Source organism: Platalea leucorodia, assembly GCF_965183815.1.
Source record: "Platalea leucorodia genome assembly, chromosome: 6".
Lineage (NCBI taxonomy): Eukaryota > Metazoa > Chordata > Aves > Pelecaniformes > Threskiornithidae > Platalea > Platalea leucorodia.
This window is the reverse complement of record NC_138828.1, coordinates 57,996,244-58,016,581: the sequence shown is the minus strand read 5'-3', so window position 1 is coordinate 58,016,581 and position 20,338 is coordinate 57,996,244. Positions and strand designations below refer to the sequence as shown.

The 20,338-nt window shown below is 41.0% G+C and overlaps 1 protein-coding gene across 1 annotated transcript in view; it reads left to right on the top strand.

Annotated features, from left to right (window-relative positions):
* Positions 1-20,083, top strand: part of GABRB1 (gamma-aminobutyric acid type A receptor subunit beta1) — a gene marked incomplete at its 3' end in the record, with an annotated part of 139,673 nt that extends 119,590 nt beyond the window's left edge. Inside the window, exons 6-9 of the mRNA XM_082315220.1 lie at positions 10,013-10,150; positions 10,256-10,408; positions 11,770-12,020; positions 19,736-20,083. Coding sequence (XP_082171346.1) covers positions 10,013-10,150; positions 10,256-10,408; positions 11,770-12,020; positions 19,736-20,083 — 890 coding nt within the window. The remainder of the gene's footprint in view (positions 1-10,012; positions 10,151-10,255; positions 10,409-11,769; positions 12,021-19,735) is intronic.
* Positions 20,084-20,338: the final 255 nt, after the last annotated feature.

Sequence of the window (20,338 nt, the reverse complement as noted above, 5' to 3'; positions counted from 1 at the left end):
CAACGTGTTGGTAAAGTGTGATATATGCCTTCTATACTTCCCCTTTATGCATTTCAGGTCTCCTTACAAAATGGAGATGGATTGATTTTGTATAGTATTAAAGTCTGTGGATGAAAAGTGATGTATAGTTTCTTAGTAGTAACAGAATTTTGCTATTTTCTATGATAGTTTTGCTATTTTGTTCCAAATCACTGCTAGCAGAAATTCAGTCTCAGCAACACAGGCAGCCCAAAAAATGCTGGTAACTTACATTGCTTAGCCCAGCTGTGAACTGCAGTATATGTCACAGTGTTTAAAATGATGTCGGCTTATCTCAGTGCCTTAGTGGAGGTACATTTTCTCAGGAGAAGCCAATGCCATCGCACCTTCATAAGCAATGGGAGTCATTTCTGTAGAACCAAGACCAGAATTCAGTCTGAAGCTGTTTGTTTTTTTTTTTTTCTTTCTGTTACAGCTGTAAATCTGTTTACCAAGTACAGATCTGGATTTACTTGCCCCCAAGTTTTGGTTCTTTGTAGGACTTTCTTGCTCCTACCATCCTTCGCAGTACAGAATTAGTATTTAGCTGTGGTTACAGAAGTAAAGCAGATTGGTGACAAAGTTTTAAAATGACAGTCAAATAGATTTAAATTTCATTTTGTGGTCTTGGAACAATGTCATAAAGAGCAATGTGGTATTTTTCAGGCAAGGCTTTTTCCCCAGTGAAGTATATCGATTCAGTAATGTGCAACTATTTTGCAAAAATATGCTTGCAGAAAGAGTGTAATATATGCACAATACTTGTGTGTTATAAAATATATTTTCTAAAAAAAAGTCAGTATTTCATTTTCAATAGTAAAAATAGTTGTATTTTTCTATTTTCAATTAATTTTGTTTAGAAAAGTATCTTTTTTCATTCAATTATTCTTAATTTTGGCTGAACAAAAATTTTCATGTAGCTCAGCGTAACTTTAAATCTTTCTACAATTGTTCATGAATTGAAAATTCAGCCACTTACATAGTCAGGACAGTGAGCGAGACCACCATGAAAACTTCGTTCTCATTGTTTATCTAAAAAGCCCAAGTACATTGGCCTTGTACTTACCTCAGTATTTACCTCTGAAAAATTTAAGCACCTGAATAAAGTAATTAAAGTTTTAAAAGGGTTTTCACTATCTGTCTTGGACAGGGGAACACAGTATTGCATAGAAATGGAAGGTGTACGTGCATAAGCCATGCTGGCATTAGTAAGAAACATGCCGTGTCCTTATTCATCTACAGTCCGTCCGAGTCCTGCTGAAAACAGAGGCCCTCCTGCCTTAAACAAGAGCAGGTTTTGGCCTGACACGACAGAGCACAAACCAGATGGACCTGGATTTCAAATGCCTTTTTCACCAAGCTCAACGGCTGTATCTAAAATTGGGGCAGTCTGCCTCGCAACAAAATGGGAGCACTTAGAAGTAGATCTTAATTAGTCAAATGAAATAAGTGCTCAGGGGCAAGATGTGTTTACAATACGAGCAGACAAAACTATGTACCATGCAATATTGACTGAACTAAATTAATTGAATGCTAAGCAGCTGGACCTCTGTTGCTAATGTTTACATAATGTGCTTATAAATAGCGTTGTTCTCTTTTTAACTTTGTAAAGCAACTGAAGTCAGAAAAAACTTCCAGGATTACGGCTCAGACTGGGATAAGCCATGTATTGTACAGCAGCTCCAGCCGGGAAAGTAGGAGGAGGAAAGCAAGAGGTGAAAAGGGTGATTTGCATCGGACTTACAAACTCTACATAAAATGTGCTCCTGACAGCGCTGCAAGCAGGCTACCTTAGTCTGGTTCGTGTGAAGATGTGGAAGTCCTCTGAGTTAGCAAAAGAGGTGAGGGACTGCAACACTGGGCTTCCAGAAGAGGTCAGGTCTCTCTCCACATGCCGAGGTCTGTCACCCCCAGTCAGGCACTCCCAGCCTATGCTGCCAGGATCAGAGTAGAAACAATTTGTGATCTGCATTTTGGTGCTCCTGAAGATGGATTTTTTTTCCTCCTCATGAAACCAGGGGGGAAAGAAGGGTAGAAGATAAAAAGAAAGGGGCGGGAGGAGGGGAAGCAAGCAATCCACACCAGAACAAGTCAGGAGCTTTGGTTCAACTTTCTGCAGACTGAGATACAGCTGGTATCCAGCATAAGTGTCCATTCAAAAGGAGAAGCAGAAAGGGAGGAGGAGAAGGCTCAAAACAGATTCAGGAAAAAGGCATCTCAGAACAAAAGCAAGAGAAGACGACTGGGACTTCTCACACTTGCTACTGGAAAGAAACAACCCCTCTCTTCCCAGCTCCGAACTCTCAAGGGCAGTCTGGTACCAGCAGCAAGTGAACCTGGCTGCAGGGCAAGAAAACTATTGGGGTTAATCTCCTTATGCATAGCCTCTGCCCTGATCGCTGTTGACTAGCCTTTAGACAAGAACACGATGGTGTGACTTCAGAACTTTGCAAGTTTCAACCCCACAGGAGAAGAGGATTCAGGCAAAGAAGTGAAAAACGTGGAAGCAGTTGAACAAACAGATCCACAGCAGTTGTAACTACCAAAGTAACTAAAGCACCACTTTAAAACATCATGCTTCAGAGTCACTCAAACTAGATTATAAGATGAGAAACTAGCTAAAGGTCTGTAAAAACTAATGTATGATGACTGTATTTATCAGGGCTGATCCATTAATAGCAGTTGTGCATCTGTACATGTTACGTGTACAATTACGCAAGTATCTAGTTTGCACAAAAAGACACCAGTCAGGAGCACATACTGCACATTTGCTTTGTTAAAAAAGTTTCAAAAGCAATGTCATTGGTGCTAATTTTGAGAAAACAGGTCATCAAAATATCTCAAGTCCAAAGTTAAATCACTGGCACTGCCTGTTAAACATTTGCGTATAAGAGACCTCTGAGTTTTCAGTGACATTTTGGCCACTGAGTTACTATGGGCAAGTTGCTTATTATTACCTACAAAATGCATGGGCATGAACAAGGTTTTCTAATTGCAATTTAATTTATGTGAATTACACAAAGATGTGTAGAGTCAGAGGCTCTCAACATCAGGCTAAAAATCATCACTCCAGTGATGAAGGAAAAATATGAATTGTAAAGATGAAAGACACAAGACAGGCAAATCTGGCTGGAGTGGAACATGTCAGACCCTTAACTGCTGTACTGTCTCAGGCCAAATGTCTGTCTCACCCATCATCTCATCTGACAGTGGCCAGCAGCTCGTGTCTCTGAAGCTAGAACAGAGCATAGGATATACATGCTGATATTTCCCCAGTGAACTCCTCCAGTAAGTGTTCTGCACTTTGCTACCTCAAGTCAGAAATAGTATCATTGTGTTTAATAACCTGGATAGATTTTTATTCTGTATATGTATGATAGCTTCTGAACAAGCATAAACTTCTGACACTCACATCAAAGAGTATCAAGTACATTCTGACACTTGTCACTTGTGCAATGAGTTTTGCAGTTTATCCATACATTTTATTTCCCTTTATTTCTTTCAAACTAGCCACTAGAAATACGATTTGTTGCTTTCTTGGTCTGGAAGTGTGAGGGATTGTGAATAATCATGTCCTGTTCAAGCTCACCATGCTAACTTAGGATCTCACAGACTTATGTCGTAACATTCCCTCAGCCCCCTTACCTCCAAGCTGAAGAATCATGACTCAGTCAGTCCTTCTTTCAGTGGAAGCAAGTCTATCCTTAATCATCTCAGTGGCCCTTCTTTGTAGCCGACTAAGTACAGCTGGTTTTGAGAAAGAAAGAAAATTGCATATAATAGTCAAGATATAGCACAACATGAATTGGAAAGCATATGAAAATGCAAACAAGGAATTTTGCATTTGCTCTCCTTTCCTAATAATTCCTTGGTTTGTTTTTGTATACGTAATGAGAATTAAACTCTTATTAGTCAACAGGAAAAAAAGTAAAAATAGCAGTATGCCTTATAGGAGGTACTTTTGGACATGAAATCCATACTGGATAAAACATATTAATGTATATTTCTGATTGTGCACTGCATTATATTTGTTTTAGGCTCAGCAGGTCCTTTGACATCACTAGCATAATCCAGTAGAAGGAGACAAATAAACTGGTAAGGCATTTTCAGTACAAGCCCGACTGCTTATCCAGAAACCTTCCATGTTTCCATCTATTGAGACTACAGTGATACTGAGAAGTCCTGCTGTGTTAGCCATTAAAGAGATATTAAGCAAAACCAAACAATTCCTCTCCCAAAGGACTTTAAACCTTGTATCAAGTCTCACTGGCAAATGAGATTTTAAAAAGTTAGAGTGGTAAAAAATGATAACAAGTAACAATGAACCAATATTCAGGGTTTTTGCACAGTAATGCAAGGTTATAATTCACTCTCTGAACTAGATAAGGATGTTGCAAGACTGACTTTATGCCATGATAACATTTATTTTCTGCTTCTAATGGATAGGAAGTGATGTCTCCAACTGGGATGGAACAGATTGCCCCATATGTGAAATTTATTTTTATTTGAGAAACCTTCTTAAATAACTGACAATTTGTAGTACTCCAGCAGTCTAACCAAGGTTTCATTTGGGTCAGTATTGCTTAGGCTAAATTCTGACTCATATCCCCAGTTACAATCTGCCATCTGCCTATAGAAAGTATTTCTCAGTGAAAAAAAAAAAGTCGCTTACAGATAAAAACACCCACTCTAACACAGGTGGCAGGGAGCCTATTCAAGCAATTCTATCAGCCTTAATGTTAACTAGTGACATTGCTTTCCAAAACACACCTTCAGATCTGCGGTGCCCCGTTCACATGTTGGGTTTAGGCTGAAATAGCACAATAAATTTCCCACTGTATGGACCACCTCGGTGGTGTGTGGAAGAAATGTTTTATCTTCTTGTTTGAATACAGTCATAGGAATAATAACTATGTCAAACAAGAAAAAATATACTGTAAGAATACATTCAGCAACAAAGACTAAGTTGTTAGGAAAGGGACGATCCAGTAGTGATGGAAGAAGGTTGGGTTCCAGCCTCACGTCCTTACAGAAGGCCAAATGATCTGGGGGCACACAAGGTGGAAATATTCTTTTGAAATGCCCTATTTAGACTCAGATACCTAAGGCAGAGACCCTGTTGCTCGGTGCTTTGGAGCCGCCTGCCCTGGAGAATCAGAAGGAAAAAGGGGCTACATTTGGACATCTCTGTGGAAGTGGTAATAATAGTAGAACTATGACTTTACTTGTTAAGTTAATGTAGTACAGCTCTTTATTTATCCCAGAGGTGTTTGAAATAGTAAGGGCTGCGGTGGAAAATAAAACAGCCTGGTGACGTTAACATCTAATACATTGCTAACCTCGGCTGTATCACAATGTCAGCAACATTTCTAAAATATTTTTGTCTGTGAACAGCAAGATGTATACATAACCTATTTCTTGTCGTGCTTGAATCTAGTTACTTTTTAGATCTGTGGTACTTCTGCCTAAGTGTTCTCATTTAAACTTTCAGCTGCTGGTCCAGAAGGAAAAAAAAAAAAAAAAAAAAGTGCTGGCACATGAAGGACTGCATTATCTTTTCTAGACATTATTTTCTAGGAAGCAGAAGTTTACTATCTGGAGCTGGGCAATTAAACATATCTTAATGGTTTTGAAGCTGGAAAAGAACCTAGCAAGCAAACAAAGGCTTAAATAGATCAAATAATTTTCATGGGAGCTTTATTAATTAAAAAAAAAAAAAATCTTAGCAATCACTTATTATTTAGGCCAATGAAAGCACATACAGAAATCCTGGGGAATTTGTTTGATTAACTGGGCTAGACTGCTAGGGATGTCAGCCCAGAAATCAAGCCATGTTTGCTCCAGAAGCGTTGAGTAAATGTGTTGCAATCCCAACGCACCCTCGGTGCGAAGTCCAGCCATTAAACGCAGGCGCTGACATTAAGCGCATCACCATCCCGCAACCCGGGCTCTCCTCTGAGCTACACCAATTGCTGTCCCGGCCCAATTCGGCAACGGGCGTAACGCCTTCGGGACCGCACGTGTCGGGCCCGGCGAGCCGGGCCGCCCCCGGGCCGAGGCCCCAGGGCGGGCGGCGGCGGCGGCGGGCGGGGGGCGGCGGGCAGCGCTCGGGACCGGCCGCCGCCGCCGCCGCCGCGGAGCGCGGGCGCCCCCCCGTGGCCCCTCGGCCGCGCTGCGCCGCGCCGGCGGGCGGGGGGGCGCAGGCGGGGCCGGGGCAGGCGAAGGCCGCGGCCGTGCCCCTCCGAGCCGCCGGTGGGAGCCGGGGCGACTCCCACGCGGAGAGGCTGCTTCTGATGTTTAGGGAGCGGGCACAACTGACTTGGATCAACTCACGTTCTTAAATCGGTTAAATGTTATTAATGTCATGGTCTTATATATTTGGGGAAATAATTCTAGACTTCTGCAGCTAAAATTGAACCACTCTTGACAGCTATTATGAACATAATTGAAATATTTCAGGTTCCCAATATTTGACTGCTATGAAATTTGTGTTCAGGCATCACCGTCCAGTCGTAAGTGCTGCTCTCTCTGTCACAAAAGCAGAGGCATCCCTTTAAAGCTGTGACATGGATATGTACACAGAGGGAAAAGGTTCACATGGAAAAAAAGCTGCCAAGGGAATACCTGGGCAGTACAGATAAGTTCAGTGAACAAATCGGCGTGTTAGAGCTGGCCACCGCACAGCCTAGACCCACTTTTTCTGTCATTGAAATAGCTTTTCTTCCATTGTAAATGTTAAAGGGATATGCTGCCAGAAATGAGGGTTTATCATTGCCTGCTAGCCAGAAGCTAGTGCTGCTCCACACTGAATGTTTAATTTACATCACTACAGCTCCTCACTTGAAGGCACTAGCCCTCTGCTAACTCTGTTCAGAGCTAAGATCGATTCCAGTCTTTAAACTGCAGCCAGCTGTGTTCCTCTCGGGTTTGCTAGTTTGGAAAGCAAGCAGCAATGCCAACACCTGTGGAACCCGAGGGCCTCCAAGCCCTGCATCTGTGAGTCAGCGTCAGCCATGGAAGCAATGCCTCTGCCACACCTAGAACAATGTGCGAAGCACGTAATGAAGGGCATCACACAACAAAAATCATATCACGTCAGGGAATGGACGGCCTGGGGAGACTTTACACCTTGTTAGTGTCTAGCAGAGTTATGACAATGACTGTCAAGGAAATCATGATTGTACTGAGGTTCTCTCTGTACAAAACCACAGGAAGATGCTCTTGCTCAATTACTCTTCTAAAAAGAGAGCTAACAAATGTGAATGCTCCTGATGATTGAAAACCATCACTATCCCTTTCTCATAATTTCCCCCAGCTTTAACTGGAGTAAATTCAAGGAACAAATCAGCATATTAGAAACAGCAGTAGCTCACACTAGATCCACTTTTTGTAGTATCTGGAAGTGTTTTTTAAGTTTGTAAAGGTTGAAGACATGGCCTGCCAGCAGGGATGGCTTGTCATCACCCGAAATCTTCCACGCAAGGTTCTTGCTTTTGGTCAATTGACGTTATAACCTTGTAGTTCTACTTTTCATTTAGTAGCCAAAGTCATAGAAACCTTTCCAAGACTAGTGAAAAGCACATTTGCCTACATTGCAAAACTCCTGTAATCTGTTTTTGCGAAGGTCCAGCATCACCACACACTGTACCAATAACACGGTGCAATCCTGGAGGAAGGTGTGCCTGTTCTCTTTTTGAAATCTGCCCTGTGATATGTCAGGTGTTTATTTGGTACCATTTTGGTTTTAACAACTAAATCTACAATAATTCACCTTTGGGGAAGGGGATTATATCTGCAGTAAGGTGCCCAAACTATTCCTTCTTTTGTCAAGAAGGCAGAGAAACTGCGGAGAGGCTGGCAGAAGCTGCTTAAGACGACTGAATAAAGTCAAGACTTGCTGAGCATTGGAGACTGTGCCTCTCTCTGCCCTGGGTCCCAGCGTGCAGCAGCTGAGGACGCAGCACAACTGGAGCAAAACTGGAGGGAGGGGTGTGCAAAGGGCCCCAACTGATAATAGCTCAGAACAGAAGAATCGGGTTCACCGTTTTCTTCCAAACCCTCCAGCAGAATCCAGGATTCTCACATCTAAACCTTCACCTGCGAGTCTGCAGGAAGTACTGGTGAAACTTCTGGGTAGCGCTGTGCCTTTCTTCTTTCTATTTCTAGCCCCTAAAGACATGCAGAGGATGTCTGTATGGCGTCAAGTCTACAGATAATCAGTACCCTTTCAGTATGAGATGACAGCCTACCATTTCCTCTATTTTGCTGCATCTTTTTTAAAAAGGGAAAACATTCAGGAGAGTTTTTTTATAATACAGATTTGCAAGAAAATGAAGTTAACGCTTCCCTGACAGTCTTAGTCTTGGCCTTTTAAACAGACATAGCAGTCTTCATTCCCTCCTTCAGTCATTCTGTATCACACCCTACATGTGGCTCATGTTGGCCCCGTGGTTTGCGTGCAATTCCTTTAAAGCAGCTACTGAAGTCCCACTATCAAGCAGCTACCTTGACCTTTTGCAATGAAAAGCTCTTGGCTTCGAACTGGAAGACGTGAAAACCAGCCACGCAGAGAGCTCTGTGTGACAACCCTGGGGTGGTTCATTTTTAAAAAAAATAGCCTAAGCAATTAGGGAAGCACAGAAGCTTTAAGCAAACAGCAGCAATCCGTATCGCACGGGTTAGTACGGTTTCAGGAGCGCTTCAGATAGTTAGCAACCCATGGCCCTGAGCAGTTCACAAATAAGGTATGTGAACACTTAACCTTGTTCAGCCCATCACTGTGTGTTTGCATCAAAAGTAGCTGTTCAATAACTGCAGACTTCCCAAGCAGTCCCTTGAGCCCGGCAGCAGGTTGTGAGAGCTTCTCTCATCGTCGTCAGAGAAACTACGGACCCATTCTGCATGTGGTCAGCCTTCCAGAGGCGAGCCTGTTACCAGGCACTATCACAGGAAAAGACACTTCAGGATCAATTTCCCTAGCTAGAAATTGCATTACTGGTGCCCTAACTCTGTAGAGGCTTCTGATGCTACGGTTGGTTCAGCTGGCAAAACTACTGTCAAGTTTGCTAAAGCTTTGAGTTCAAACACGTTTTTATCTGATCTGTGTTATATCATTTAAATCTGATTAAATCTAACACCTGAAGGAAAAGCCTAAAAATAGATGAGATGTTGTTCTCTCCTTTGGTAGATATCTGGAGAAAGTAGCAAAATGCAATAAATTGGAACCAGTTTAAATATTACTTCAAAAATGTCATCAATTGTGAGATTTTTTTGAAACACAGTCATTTTTGAGTTTAATCAAAATGTTTTTGAAAATGGAGCAATAATGTTAACATTCCCAGTGGTAGAATGGCAAATGAATTTTTAATTAAATGATAAATAATCAACATCGCTGTTAAGAGGAAAGAGAAGAAACGTGCTAGTTTTGAAGTCAATAGGAAGTAGTTCTGTGATAACAGAAGATCAAATATAAAATGCTGCATGAATATCAAAGGGATACCTACAGCTCCGCCAGACATTGTCAGGTAGTAGTACAGGCACCCGAATTCTTCTGGAATCATCTTTGCCTTCACTGGCTCCAAACTCTGTACGCTGTCACAGCCTGCATAGGCAATCAAATGCAAAGCTGGGAACGGAACCTGGTTTTGCTGTCAGAGCTCCTCCTAGGAGAGTTTAAAAGTTTCGCTGATGTTATATCAGTCTGTTGGTAAACTGAGCAACTCAAGCCTGAACGAAAAGCAGTAGTACTAGAGCTAGCTAAAAGTTGATCTTTAATCTTAAAGTCTCTCCTTGTTTTCTGTCTTCTCCCTTTCCGCACCCAGAAGCTTCCCCTAGGGACAGAGGAGGCTACGTGGCTTCTGCATAACAGAAATGCCACACAACAGAAGGCTGAATTCCTGATTAATGGCAGCTCCTTCCACTTTAACCACAACTATTTAAGCCAAGTAATAAAACAAAAAGAAAAATCAATAATCAAACTGTGCCTCTGTTTCAGATGGATACACTACTGACGATATTGAATTTTACTGGAATGGAGGAGAGTCGGCAGTAACGGGAGTTAATAACATCGAACTCCCACAATTTTCTATCGTTGATTACAAGATGGTATCAAAGAGAGTGGAATTTACAACAGGTAAGCACTGGCTAGTTAAAAAAGCTCCCCCCTTTTCCCCAACCCAGAAATATCGGTGTCTAACTTTTGTTAGGCATTAGTCATTATACGACTTCTTTCTTTCAGGAGCATATCCTCGATTATCACTTAGCTTCCGGCTTAAAAGAAATATTGGATACTTCATTTTGCAAACCTATATGCCTTCCACGCTGATCACAATTCTGTCATGGGTATCTTTTTGGATCAATTATGATGCCTCTGCAGCCAGAGTTGCTCTAGGTAACTTCTTTTCAAAATCACTGAACTACATGGATACTTGTTGCCTTTGAATACAGTAGCAGCAAATCCATACAGCTGATTGCAGCAGCATTAATTGTGATCTTACACATGCAGCGCAGGGTCTTCGTTGTCAGGAAGGCAGGCAGGTGTCACCTTGCCTACAGCTGAAGTTCTCGCTCGGCAGTTAGGTTGGGATCCTGACTGGCTTCCAGTTGCCATTGCAAAGACCATTGTCTTTGCATCAGGCCAAACGTATCTTGCTTCCAAACTGAAGCGTAAAGGTCTAACTCAGGTATCTAAGGGTATCTACACTGTGCTGCATCAACATTTCATTGATGTTAAAAAGCGTACTCTCAGGCCAGATATGTGGCTGGAATGATTACACAAGATCCTACTGACATCAGTGGAGATATGCCAGCTTACACCAAATAAGCCTGTTTTACCTACATAGTTGGTTATTTCTTGTACCATGTTCCTTCCTACAACTTTCCATAAGAACCAAGATTTTCTGCCACCATCTGCGTTTTAAGGTAGATATGCTTTTCAAATGCTAATGCCAGAAAGCCATTTTGTCTCACCTCTATTTTGTCCCACCACTCTGTAAATTCAACTCATTACACCTGTGCCTAGAGCTATTATCTAGATGCATTAATGACCTGTGAATAAAGCAGACTAAAAAATAATTTTATCTAGCTAAAACAAAACACATGCAACCCAAAAAAAAAAAAAAAAGAATCATGCAGTGATGGATAACACAATGAGATGGAAATGCTTTACTAGCAAGCACCCCTTTAACAGGAAAAGCTGGTTTGGTACAAGCATATATATCACTTTCTCTTCATCAAAGACCACCACTTTATCAAAAAGCTTCCCTTTCTCCTTTCAATACTCTGTTGTTTTCAGTCAAAAGCTAGATACTTAATCCAGTTCCCCAGAGCAATGCAAGCCACCCTATGGGTCAAGCAGGGCTACTGCTGTAAATAAAGTGAGAAGCATTTCCTCACATAGAAAGAACAGTGATAAACTCTTTGCTATCCAGATCAGCTAATACCACATTCCCTAGCAGAGTTATTGTAAAAATTAAGGCAAGATGTACCAAGATAGCCTGGGCTTTTGAAGACTATATTTCATTCACCCTCTGTTGCATGGAAAGCCAAGGAAGGTGCTATCAGCAGGCCTGCGAGAATATCTTCCTTTCCAGTCCTGAAAAACGCATTCCCTTGGCTGTTGCGAATCTGGTCACATAATTAAGCCATCTGCATGGGAAGTGCAGGGTCGCTGGGCAATGCTGCCATTATACCTTACACACTCAAATCTCCTTCCCTGTCTTGTTAGTCAATGTCTTTTTCTTCCTTTCGCAGGAATCACAACTGTGCTGACCATGACCACCATCAGCACCCACCTCAGGGAGACCTTGCCAAAAATTCCCTACGTCAAGGCAATAGATATTTACCTGATGGGATGCTTTGTGTTTGTGTTCCTGGCCTTGCTGGAATATGCTTTTGTAAACTACATATTCTTTGGGAAAGGACCCCAACGTCAAAAAAAGGCAGCAGGCAGGGCAGGACACGCTACAGGCGAGAAGAGCAGACTGGAAACAAATAGAGTCCAGGTAAAATGTTCAAGCTAACTTTTCAAACGTTATTTCTGCTGTGACAATGTTGATGTATATGATGATAGACATAAATGCAGTTTGAACACATATGTAGAAGCATTTAAGATTGTCTAGACAAAAGTCGTATTTTAAGAAGATTATAGCAACATATGGTTTGTTCCATCTTCAACTGAAAACAGAGTAAGAAACTACAGAAAATGCAAATGAATATTCAGAACAAGCATTTCTTTGCAGCACAGGAAAAATACAAGGGGTACAAGGAAGTTAAAGATTTACCATTTCGACTGTATATTTCTTTGCTATAGAAGAAACGTTTATTATATAGTTTCTCTTTACACACAGAAACTTCACCAAAAATAGAAAGCAAAGACAGACACTGTTGCTTCAGTGAGTCTTGAATGAAGCCCACACCACTGAGCTTCCAGGAACGCAAGGAGGATGCTGCTAGGTTATAACAGCTTGCACGGACATCAGGATTTTTCCCTCAGGCTAAATTCAAGCAGACCACAGCTACCCCCTCTTAAAAAACAAGCCAGACAAACTCCAGGAGGTCATACTATGGACATTTTTTCAACAGATAAAAGTTTAATTTAGCAGTACATCACTGAGCGCTTGCAAACTTCTATAAACCTATTCTGTTTTTTCCAAGTTTTTCAGAAATAAACACTTCCCTCAGGTGCATTTGGCCCAGTCTGACTCAGAGGAAAATACATATCCCAATGAGCCAAAAATTTTCTTCTGTTCTCTGCTTTTCTTACAATATATTATATCCAAGTATTAATGAGATCTTACTCAGGCTGTCCTATAAACTGAGGTGATAACATTTGGAAAAAACTATATTTGAGCCCTCTCTTCAGCTTGAAGAATGAGACCGTGACATAAAACTTTAACAGGTAAGACTTTAGCTTGATGGACGGTTGCAATTTCACATACATGTCAGGAAGTGCATTTCAGAAACTCTGTGATATTTTATTAATTCTAGAGTTGTGTGTCTTGTGTCCTAGCAGCCACACCACTACAGCTAAGCATCATTAACAGAGTCATCATGTCCTCAGTCTCAGTGAACTCATGAGCCCAATAAATGTCCTTACCCGCATTTGCCTCCTGTCCCGATGTGTAGAAGATGCTTTATTACAGTGGGTGCACAAATTCAGTTCAGGCTTGCAGCAGTCTCCAAGGTCGCACAAAGTATTGTTCTGCACAGAGCAGAGGAGATAAGCCATCCTGTTACGGATTGTTGTGTGCAGACACTGTCTATCCATTTCTGTGGAAGATAAGGAAGGGAAAAAAAACCAACAAAACCCACAAACTCTGACCAGCCACCTCAACAGCTCCTGAAATAACCCAGCCTAGGCGAGAAGCAGCGCAGCAAGGGTTCATGATGAAGAAGGAAGCAACACTTCTTCAGCGGTCAGCCTTGGCTACATGGGCCCCAGTGCACTGAACTGAGTAAAGGATGATAAAGTGTAAAGGATAAGAGTACAGGTAAGCTCTTTTTCCTACATATTTGGAGAGTCTGTTTAACTAATAAAAAGCCCTGACTCATGACTAAAAGCTTTTGTCTAAATGTTATGCTGGCAAAGATTATGCTGAGACCAGTACTCGGAATGGGATGAAAAGTATTTACAACCAGACTTGAACTTTTCAGAGCACCGCATGCATACACCGGCATTTTTCTGACAGAAAACAGAAGGCGTACATGCTTTGTACCAGGATTTGTAAGTGTTCAAACTTTAGACTGCAATTTCATTCTGAGACTGAGAATTCTTTAAGTGAACAGACTGCTTTCTGCCCATACAGTGCAGGTTTGTGATTTTAGATAAATATATATATATACACGTACACATAGACAGACACATGTGAATGGATATCAATGGATTTTGTTAGCCCACCGGAGATACATTGATGTGGGACCTTGTGAGCATTCATTTTACTCAGCATGGAAATGCTGATGTCCAACAGCCATATTTCTTTGGCAGGAAGAATGTGCATGACCGGAGCAGTGGGACACAAAGTAGCTTCTCTAGTGAAGACAGCTCCCAGCCTCTCTCCATCATGTTTTGAGATTTTTCACTGGTATTATGATGTCTGTGCCAGAGCAGGGGAAAGGTTTTTTGGAGCATGAAAGAAGTACAGCTGTAAGTATATGCAATGTAGGATATATTTTTCCCTTTTACTCTTGACCCATACCACTTATCCATACAGGGACCTCTAACCAATAGAAGATAAGTAATGGTGCTTCCTCTCTTTGTGCCAGGTGAAGATATTGCTCATTCCCATCTGACATACAACTCCCGTGACTAAAAGAGTTCAAATTCCTTCATCAGATAACAAAAGCATTAGACACGTGAGCAATTTTCAACAAACTGACCGCAATATTAACACAGTATAGGAAGACCAGATGGGAAATGAAACCATACTGCTGTTCCGTATGTGGCTGTTCCTTGCTCTACAGACTGAAGAAAGTGGAAATAAAGCCTCTCCAGTTTCACAATTTATGCCATTCTAATTTTTAATATGCAAAAAATATTAATTTGTAGTAAACAAGCTTTCTGTTTCTCTGAATAAAGCATAAAGACTGTTTATATCTCCTTGTCCATTTGTCAAAGCTAGATGTCACTGAGGAAACCACCATAATTATGGATAAATAGAACAAACCACACAGCAGTAAAATATTTAGATAGTCCATGCATGCAACTGCTTCTGTTTCCCCAGACAATTACAATGTGAATAATCATTACACAGAAGATGTCTCTTAAGCATGAGAAAGAGGTAGGATGCAATGATAATGTGAGTGGGAAAGGGGCCGAGCCATCAAGGGGTTCATAAATGGCAACACAAGGCAGGTGATAGATGGTCTCTTGCTCCCCAGTTCTGTACAGCATCACACCTTCCTTTCAAATGTTCTGTGAACCACAAAACACCTGGGATGGAAAGCCAGAGACCAGCCACAGGCTCCAAGGAAAACATACGATTTTCCAGTACAGTGGCTACTGGAAGGAGAAAAAGGAGGGCGCACATAATCACAAAACTACCTCAACCTTCAAGTAAATCCACACCTGAATAATTATATCCCTGCTGAGCATAACCTGTTTCTTTGCAGATCAGATTGTGATAACACTACTGCATTTGTTCCAACAAGACAGCTTGTATGAGTAACATAGCCCCGAATCTTTCATCTTAAGAGAAAGAAAAGGTGTTTTTGGATTGAGACAAAACAAAAGTTCTTACCTTTTATCTCCCAACAGTTAACATAAAAGAAGTAGGTAGGTAAAAACCCACTCCAGACAGCATTAAGCATTTGAGACCCATCCTCTGTCAAGGAATGACAACATGCTCTTCCCCTAGAGCTGACTGACTACTTTTTATGTGGTCAACACAGGACTGCTGGTTTGGGGTTTTTTTTCTTACTTTAACTATTTTACACTTACAATATCATTTGATGCTCCTAAGCAGGAAACTCATTTTCTAAGTAAACATACAAGCCAGATTATTATTTCTTTTTATGATATTTTCTGAGCACACATCAAGGCTTTTCCATCACTGATGAAGATTCATATATATGTACCTGTGCTGATTTAGGCTTTAGGTAGTTCCAGTGCAAACGAAGAATTAAAAATCTATAAACTCAATATAGATACACACTCAATATAGATACAAATGTCATTACAAGAAGCGTCACCACAAACATGCATCTGAAGAATATTTAAACTTTGATAATTGTACCAGATGACTAACACATTAGCTTTAGATGCTTTGACATCCTCTTCACATATTCTTCATGATATGTTCAAAAGACAAAAAAACCCCAATTCTTCAGCTGTCTACAACTTTAGGAAAAATTTATGCATTGTACAAATGAGGCAAAGTGTATATGTTCATGCAAACATGCATACAGGCTCAGAATATCTGTTAAGAAACCCTGTTTTCATCTGAGCAACGGTCGGTTTATGTAATAAAATTTAGGGCATTCCAGTTAAAGAACAAGGTGGTATTTGAAAGAATAAATGTGTTATATCCAAGCAAGGAAGAACTACTCTGGGCTTGATATGGCTCATCTTTCGTACCCAAGGAGGGGACTGAAATACTCTACTCCTAAGCAGGCAGCCAGCTAGTGGGACAGAAAACTGAGTAGACAGAGCCTGGTCTCTTCCATCCCCATTTTTTGTCATGCCATCTGATGCAAATGTGTCAAAGACTGTGTACCACGGCAGTACATACCTGATGTAGCGAAAGAGCCTCATCACTGAGACACGGGGTGGAACGAGTTAAAGCCTGCTGGCTGTTTCTGATGCACAGGCTTCCTCCAGCACGGGACCAACAGCAAGCCCCAGGTAACCTTGTATGAAGTAAGCAAGAAAAGACTTTAAGACAGAAGATGTATAGCTTTTACTGTGCGCATATTTGCTGTTAATTCAGTCTAACATTAACATAAACAAAATTAATAACAAGTCTCTTTTGGGAATCCCTTAACAATTTGTACATTTTCCAGATTCCTACAGGAATGTGTAGAATTCCTGTGCTTCAGTAACAAAACCTCAGCTGCACAACTTTTAAGAAAATGTTGGAGTGAACATCAATAAATTCTGAAAGTGTTTTTAACACTGTGGGAAATTAACTATTAGTCCAGCTTAGTGTCACACAAGCAGAGAATTTGACCCAGGTACCTAAGAAGAGCTTTTATACTTCTCTGAGCTAATTTACTCAAGATCAGTGTAAAAAAAGACTGCAATTGCAATTGCAAAGACTGCAATTCAAAGTCTGAATTGCTTCATGATGTATACAAATTATCCCACCTAAAATGATTTAAATAAAACTAATTTTAAAATATAACAGGTTCATTCATAACACTTAAAGCGGGAATTCATACTCTGCTTGGCTTATAATAAACTGTCAGGGCATATTAGTTTAAGCTACATCCCTATGAATCACTTTAGATCGTAGGCAGTTATGAGTTGTCTTCACAAAAGAGAAGCCATAATAACTGCTTAATGATGCTTGCACTGCTGTTACTACTATTATAACACTAAAGTCAATTAGCTTAAACATTAGATTATGTAATCAAAGATAGTTCAAAGAGCTATTTCATGAAACTGGGAAGAAAAGGTTGACCTATCAAAATGTCTGAGAATTTTAAAAAAATCTGTTTTTACACAGAGACAACTCTGAGATTGTTGCTTTTTCCACAGAAAATGTCAGAACTGAGGAGTAATGAATAGTCCCATAGTTATGGCAGAGAGTAGGAAACCCTAGCTTAGATATTCTTTCTGCTTAAATTTGAAGACTTGACCTTAAAAGTATAAACTGGGTAGCCCATATCTCAAGTAAAGATTGCAAACACCATGTTGATTTGTGACCCGCTGGCCTCTCTAACCCGGAATATGTGAGCTTTTCCCACAGAAACAGTGGTGGGAACTGGGATGTTCCCACTGAATGCTCTGTTCAGCATGCACAGAATCAGTTGTTAAACCTGACTAGAGCATCTTCTATCTGTGGTGACTTCTTACTCCATTTAGAAGACCTTTTTTCCCCACAGCTCTCCTGGGTGGCTTTTGTACAAATAGCCCCTTCATTTCTCTGTTTTCAGTTAGTAAGTGCTTAGTCTGGCATCATGTAAATACACCAGCAATCATTACACAACATTTTCTCCTTCTGGTGATGGGAAGGAACATCTTCCATGCTGCCAGGTGGAACCGAGGCTTTCTCTGGCTTCCAGCTTTCCTCTGCGGCAATCCCCAGAGACTGGATTTCCCCGTGTGCTCTGCTTGGAGTTTTTATCTTGAACATACTTCAAACCTGCTGTAGATTTTTATACCATTTCCTAGCTCTGCTATGTCTTGCTAAAAATGTAAAGCTCAGAGTGCAAATAGAATCATAGAATCATAGAATCGTTTAGGTTGGAAAAGACCCTTAAGATCATCGAGTCCAACCGTTAACCTAGCACTGCCAAGTCCACCACTAAACCATGTCCCTAAGCACCACGTCTATCCATCTTTTAAATACCTCCAGGGATGGAGACTCAACCACTTCCCTGGGCAGCCTGTTCCAGTGCCTGACTACCCTTTCAGTGAAAAAGTTTTTCCTAATATCCAACCTAAACCTCCCCTGGCGCAGCTTGAGGCCGTTTCCTCTCGTCCTATCGCTTGTTACTAGGGAGAAGAGACCGACCCCCACCTCGCTACAAGGTACTTGCAGAGAGCAATAAGGTCTCCCCTCAGCCTCCTCTTCTCCAGACTAAACAACCCCAGCTCCCTCAGCTGCTCCTCGTAAGATTTGTCCTCCAGACCCTTCACCAGCTTCGTTGCCCTCCTCTGGACACGCTCCAGCACCTCGATGTCCTTCTTGTAGTGAGGGGCCCAAAACTGAACCCAGTACTCGAGGGGCGGCCTCACCAGTGCCCAGTACAGGGGCACTGTCACCTCCCTGGTCCTGCTGGCCACACTATTTCGGACTCAAAACATCAACAAAGCATTGCATATCACTGGTGCTTCACAAGACTAGATACTGTCAATAAGTAATTTTTTTTTCTTGGTATAAAGGCATCCCCAGACAGCCATGGTAGAGACTGTAATATGTTTGGGGTAGGTCCAATGCCACAGTTTACAAAAAACAATTTTAATACTCAAGCCTCAAGGCAAAATCTTTGAAGTTTCATTTAAGAGGTTTGTGTCCTGATGTGTATTTCCCTCATGTGAGCTACAGTGGTTGTCTAAATATCTGGGAATTTGAAACATCTAGGAAGTCTTTATGAAGAAGTCAAGAGTCATCCTGGAAACACCAAAAAACTTCTTCTAAAAGAGTTTTTACTAAAGATGAGTGAAAAGGTAAACACTTTCTAGTAATGCAGCCATTCATGGTTAATTATGTTCATATACAAAAAAGGCAATTATATTAAAATATTTTATATACATATATATATATTGTTTGTGCCAGATGTGCATACCAGTTGCAGTTCCCGGTTCTTTGCTCAGGTACTTAAAACAGTGCCCTGACTAACTAACAGCACAAATAAAGTAAGTGATAAACATATTTGAAGCAACTGCTTCTGGTACTGACATATAAAAATGCAACTGAATGCAAGGTTTCATTGAGCAGAATGGATTATTCTATCTGCATGTGAGCAAGTTAATGGTATGCTGTGGGGAGTAGGGACTTCCATCTCTGCAATACAGTAATTCTCAAAAATTAATTCTCATCACAAGCTTATTACAATAACTGATAAAATGCACATGTACCTATATGTTCTTCATATGATGAACCCATTGTTACAAAACCGTTCTTGAAACTAACCTACAGCACTAAAACTGTATAAAATTGACAGAGACGGCAATATATTTTTTTCACCTTGAGTATATGAAAGCTTAGGGTGTCAGGTCACCAGACATTAAAACTCGGTATTTCATAAAGACCGTGATCTAAGTTAAAGATAAAATTAGAAAACTCTTACTTTACAGGGGATGAAATAACTAACTGAATGAAAAGGTCGCAGACCAAAGAGCTGGGTCAGAACGGAAGATATTTAGATGCCTAACAGATAATTTCACACTAGTCAGGAAAGTGTATTTTCACTTCCATCGATGCTATACATGACACGACTGTCACTGCAGCCCCAGGACCACCTTGGCAGTAGAGCCAGAAGGTACCTGTCCATCTGGGAGACACCTTGTGCTGGCTGAGGAACTTGTCTAATTCACATTCCTTCCTTGACACAGGTTGATCCCCATGGAAACATGCTTCTTAGCCCACTTGAAATACGAAATGACGTCAGCAGCTCAGACGTGTTCACGAGCCTCCATGACCCCCGAGCCACTACATACACGTACGACAGTGCCAAGCTGCAGTACAGAAGAGCCACTTCCAGCAGAGACCTCTACAGCAGGAGTGCTTTGGACAGGCACAGGCTTCATAAAAAAGGACGCTTACGAAGAAGGGCATCCCAGATCAAAGTCAAAATCCCTGATTTGACTGATGTTAACTCAATAGACAAGTGGTCCAGAATGGTCTTTCCCATCACGTTTATTCTTTTCAACGTTGTTTACTGGCTGTATTATGTCCACTAATTTATGCAATAACGTTACCATAGACTAACATAATTAGACTTGTTTCTTTTCCTTCTCAATTTTGTTAACTCTGAAGAACTGCAGTAGCCATAATGTTACATGTTCAAGGTAAGATACCCAGACATTGAATAATTCTAGATTTAAGCTTTCAAAAAAAAAAAAAAAAAGAAAAAAAGCCAAATCCAGCCTCACTACATCCAGATCAGAATAGTACAGATCTGCTCTTAAAGAGCATCTTCAGCAAAAGTGCTATAC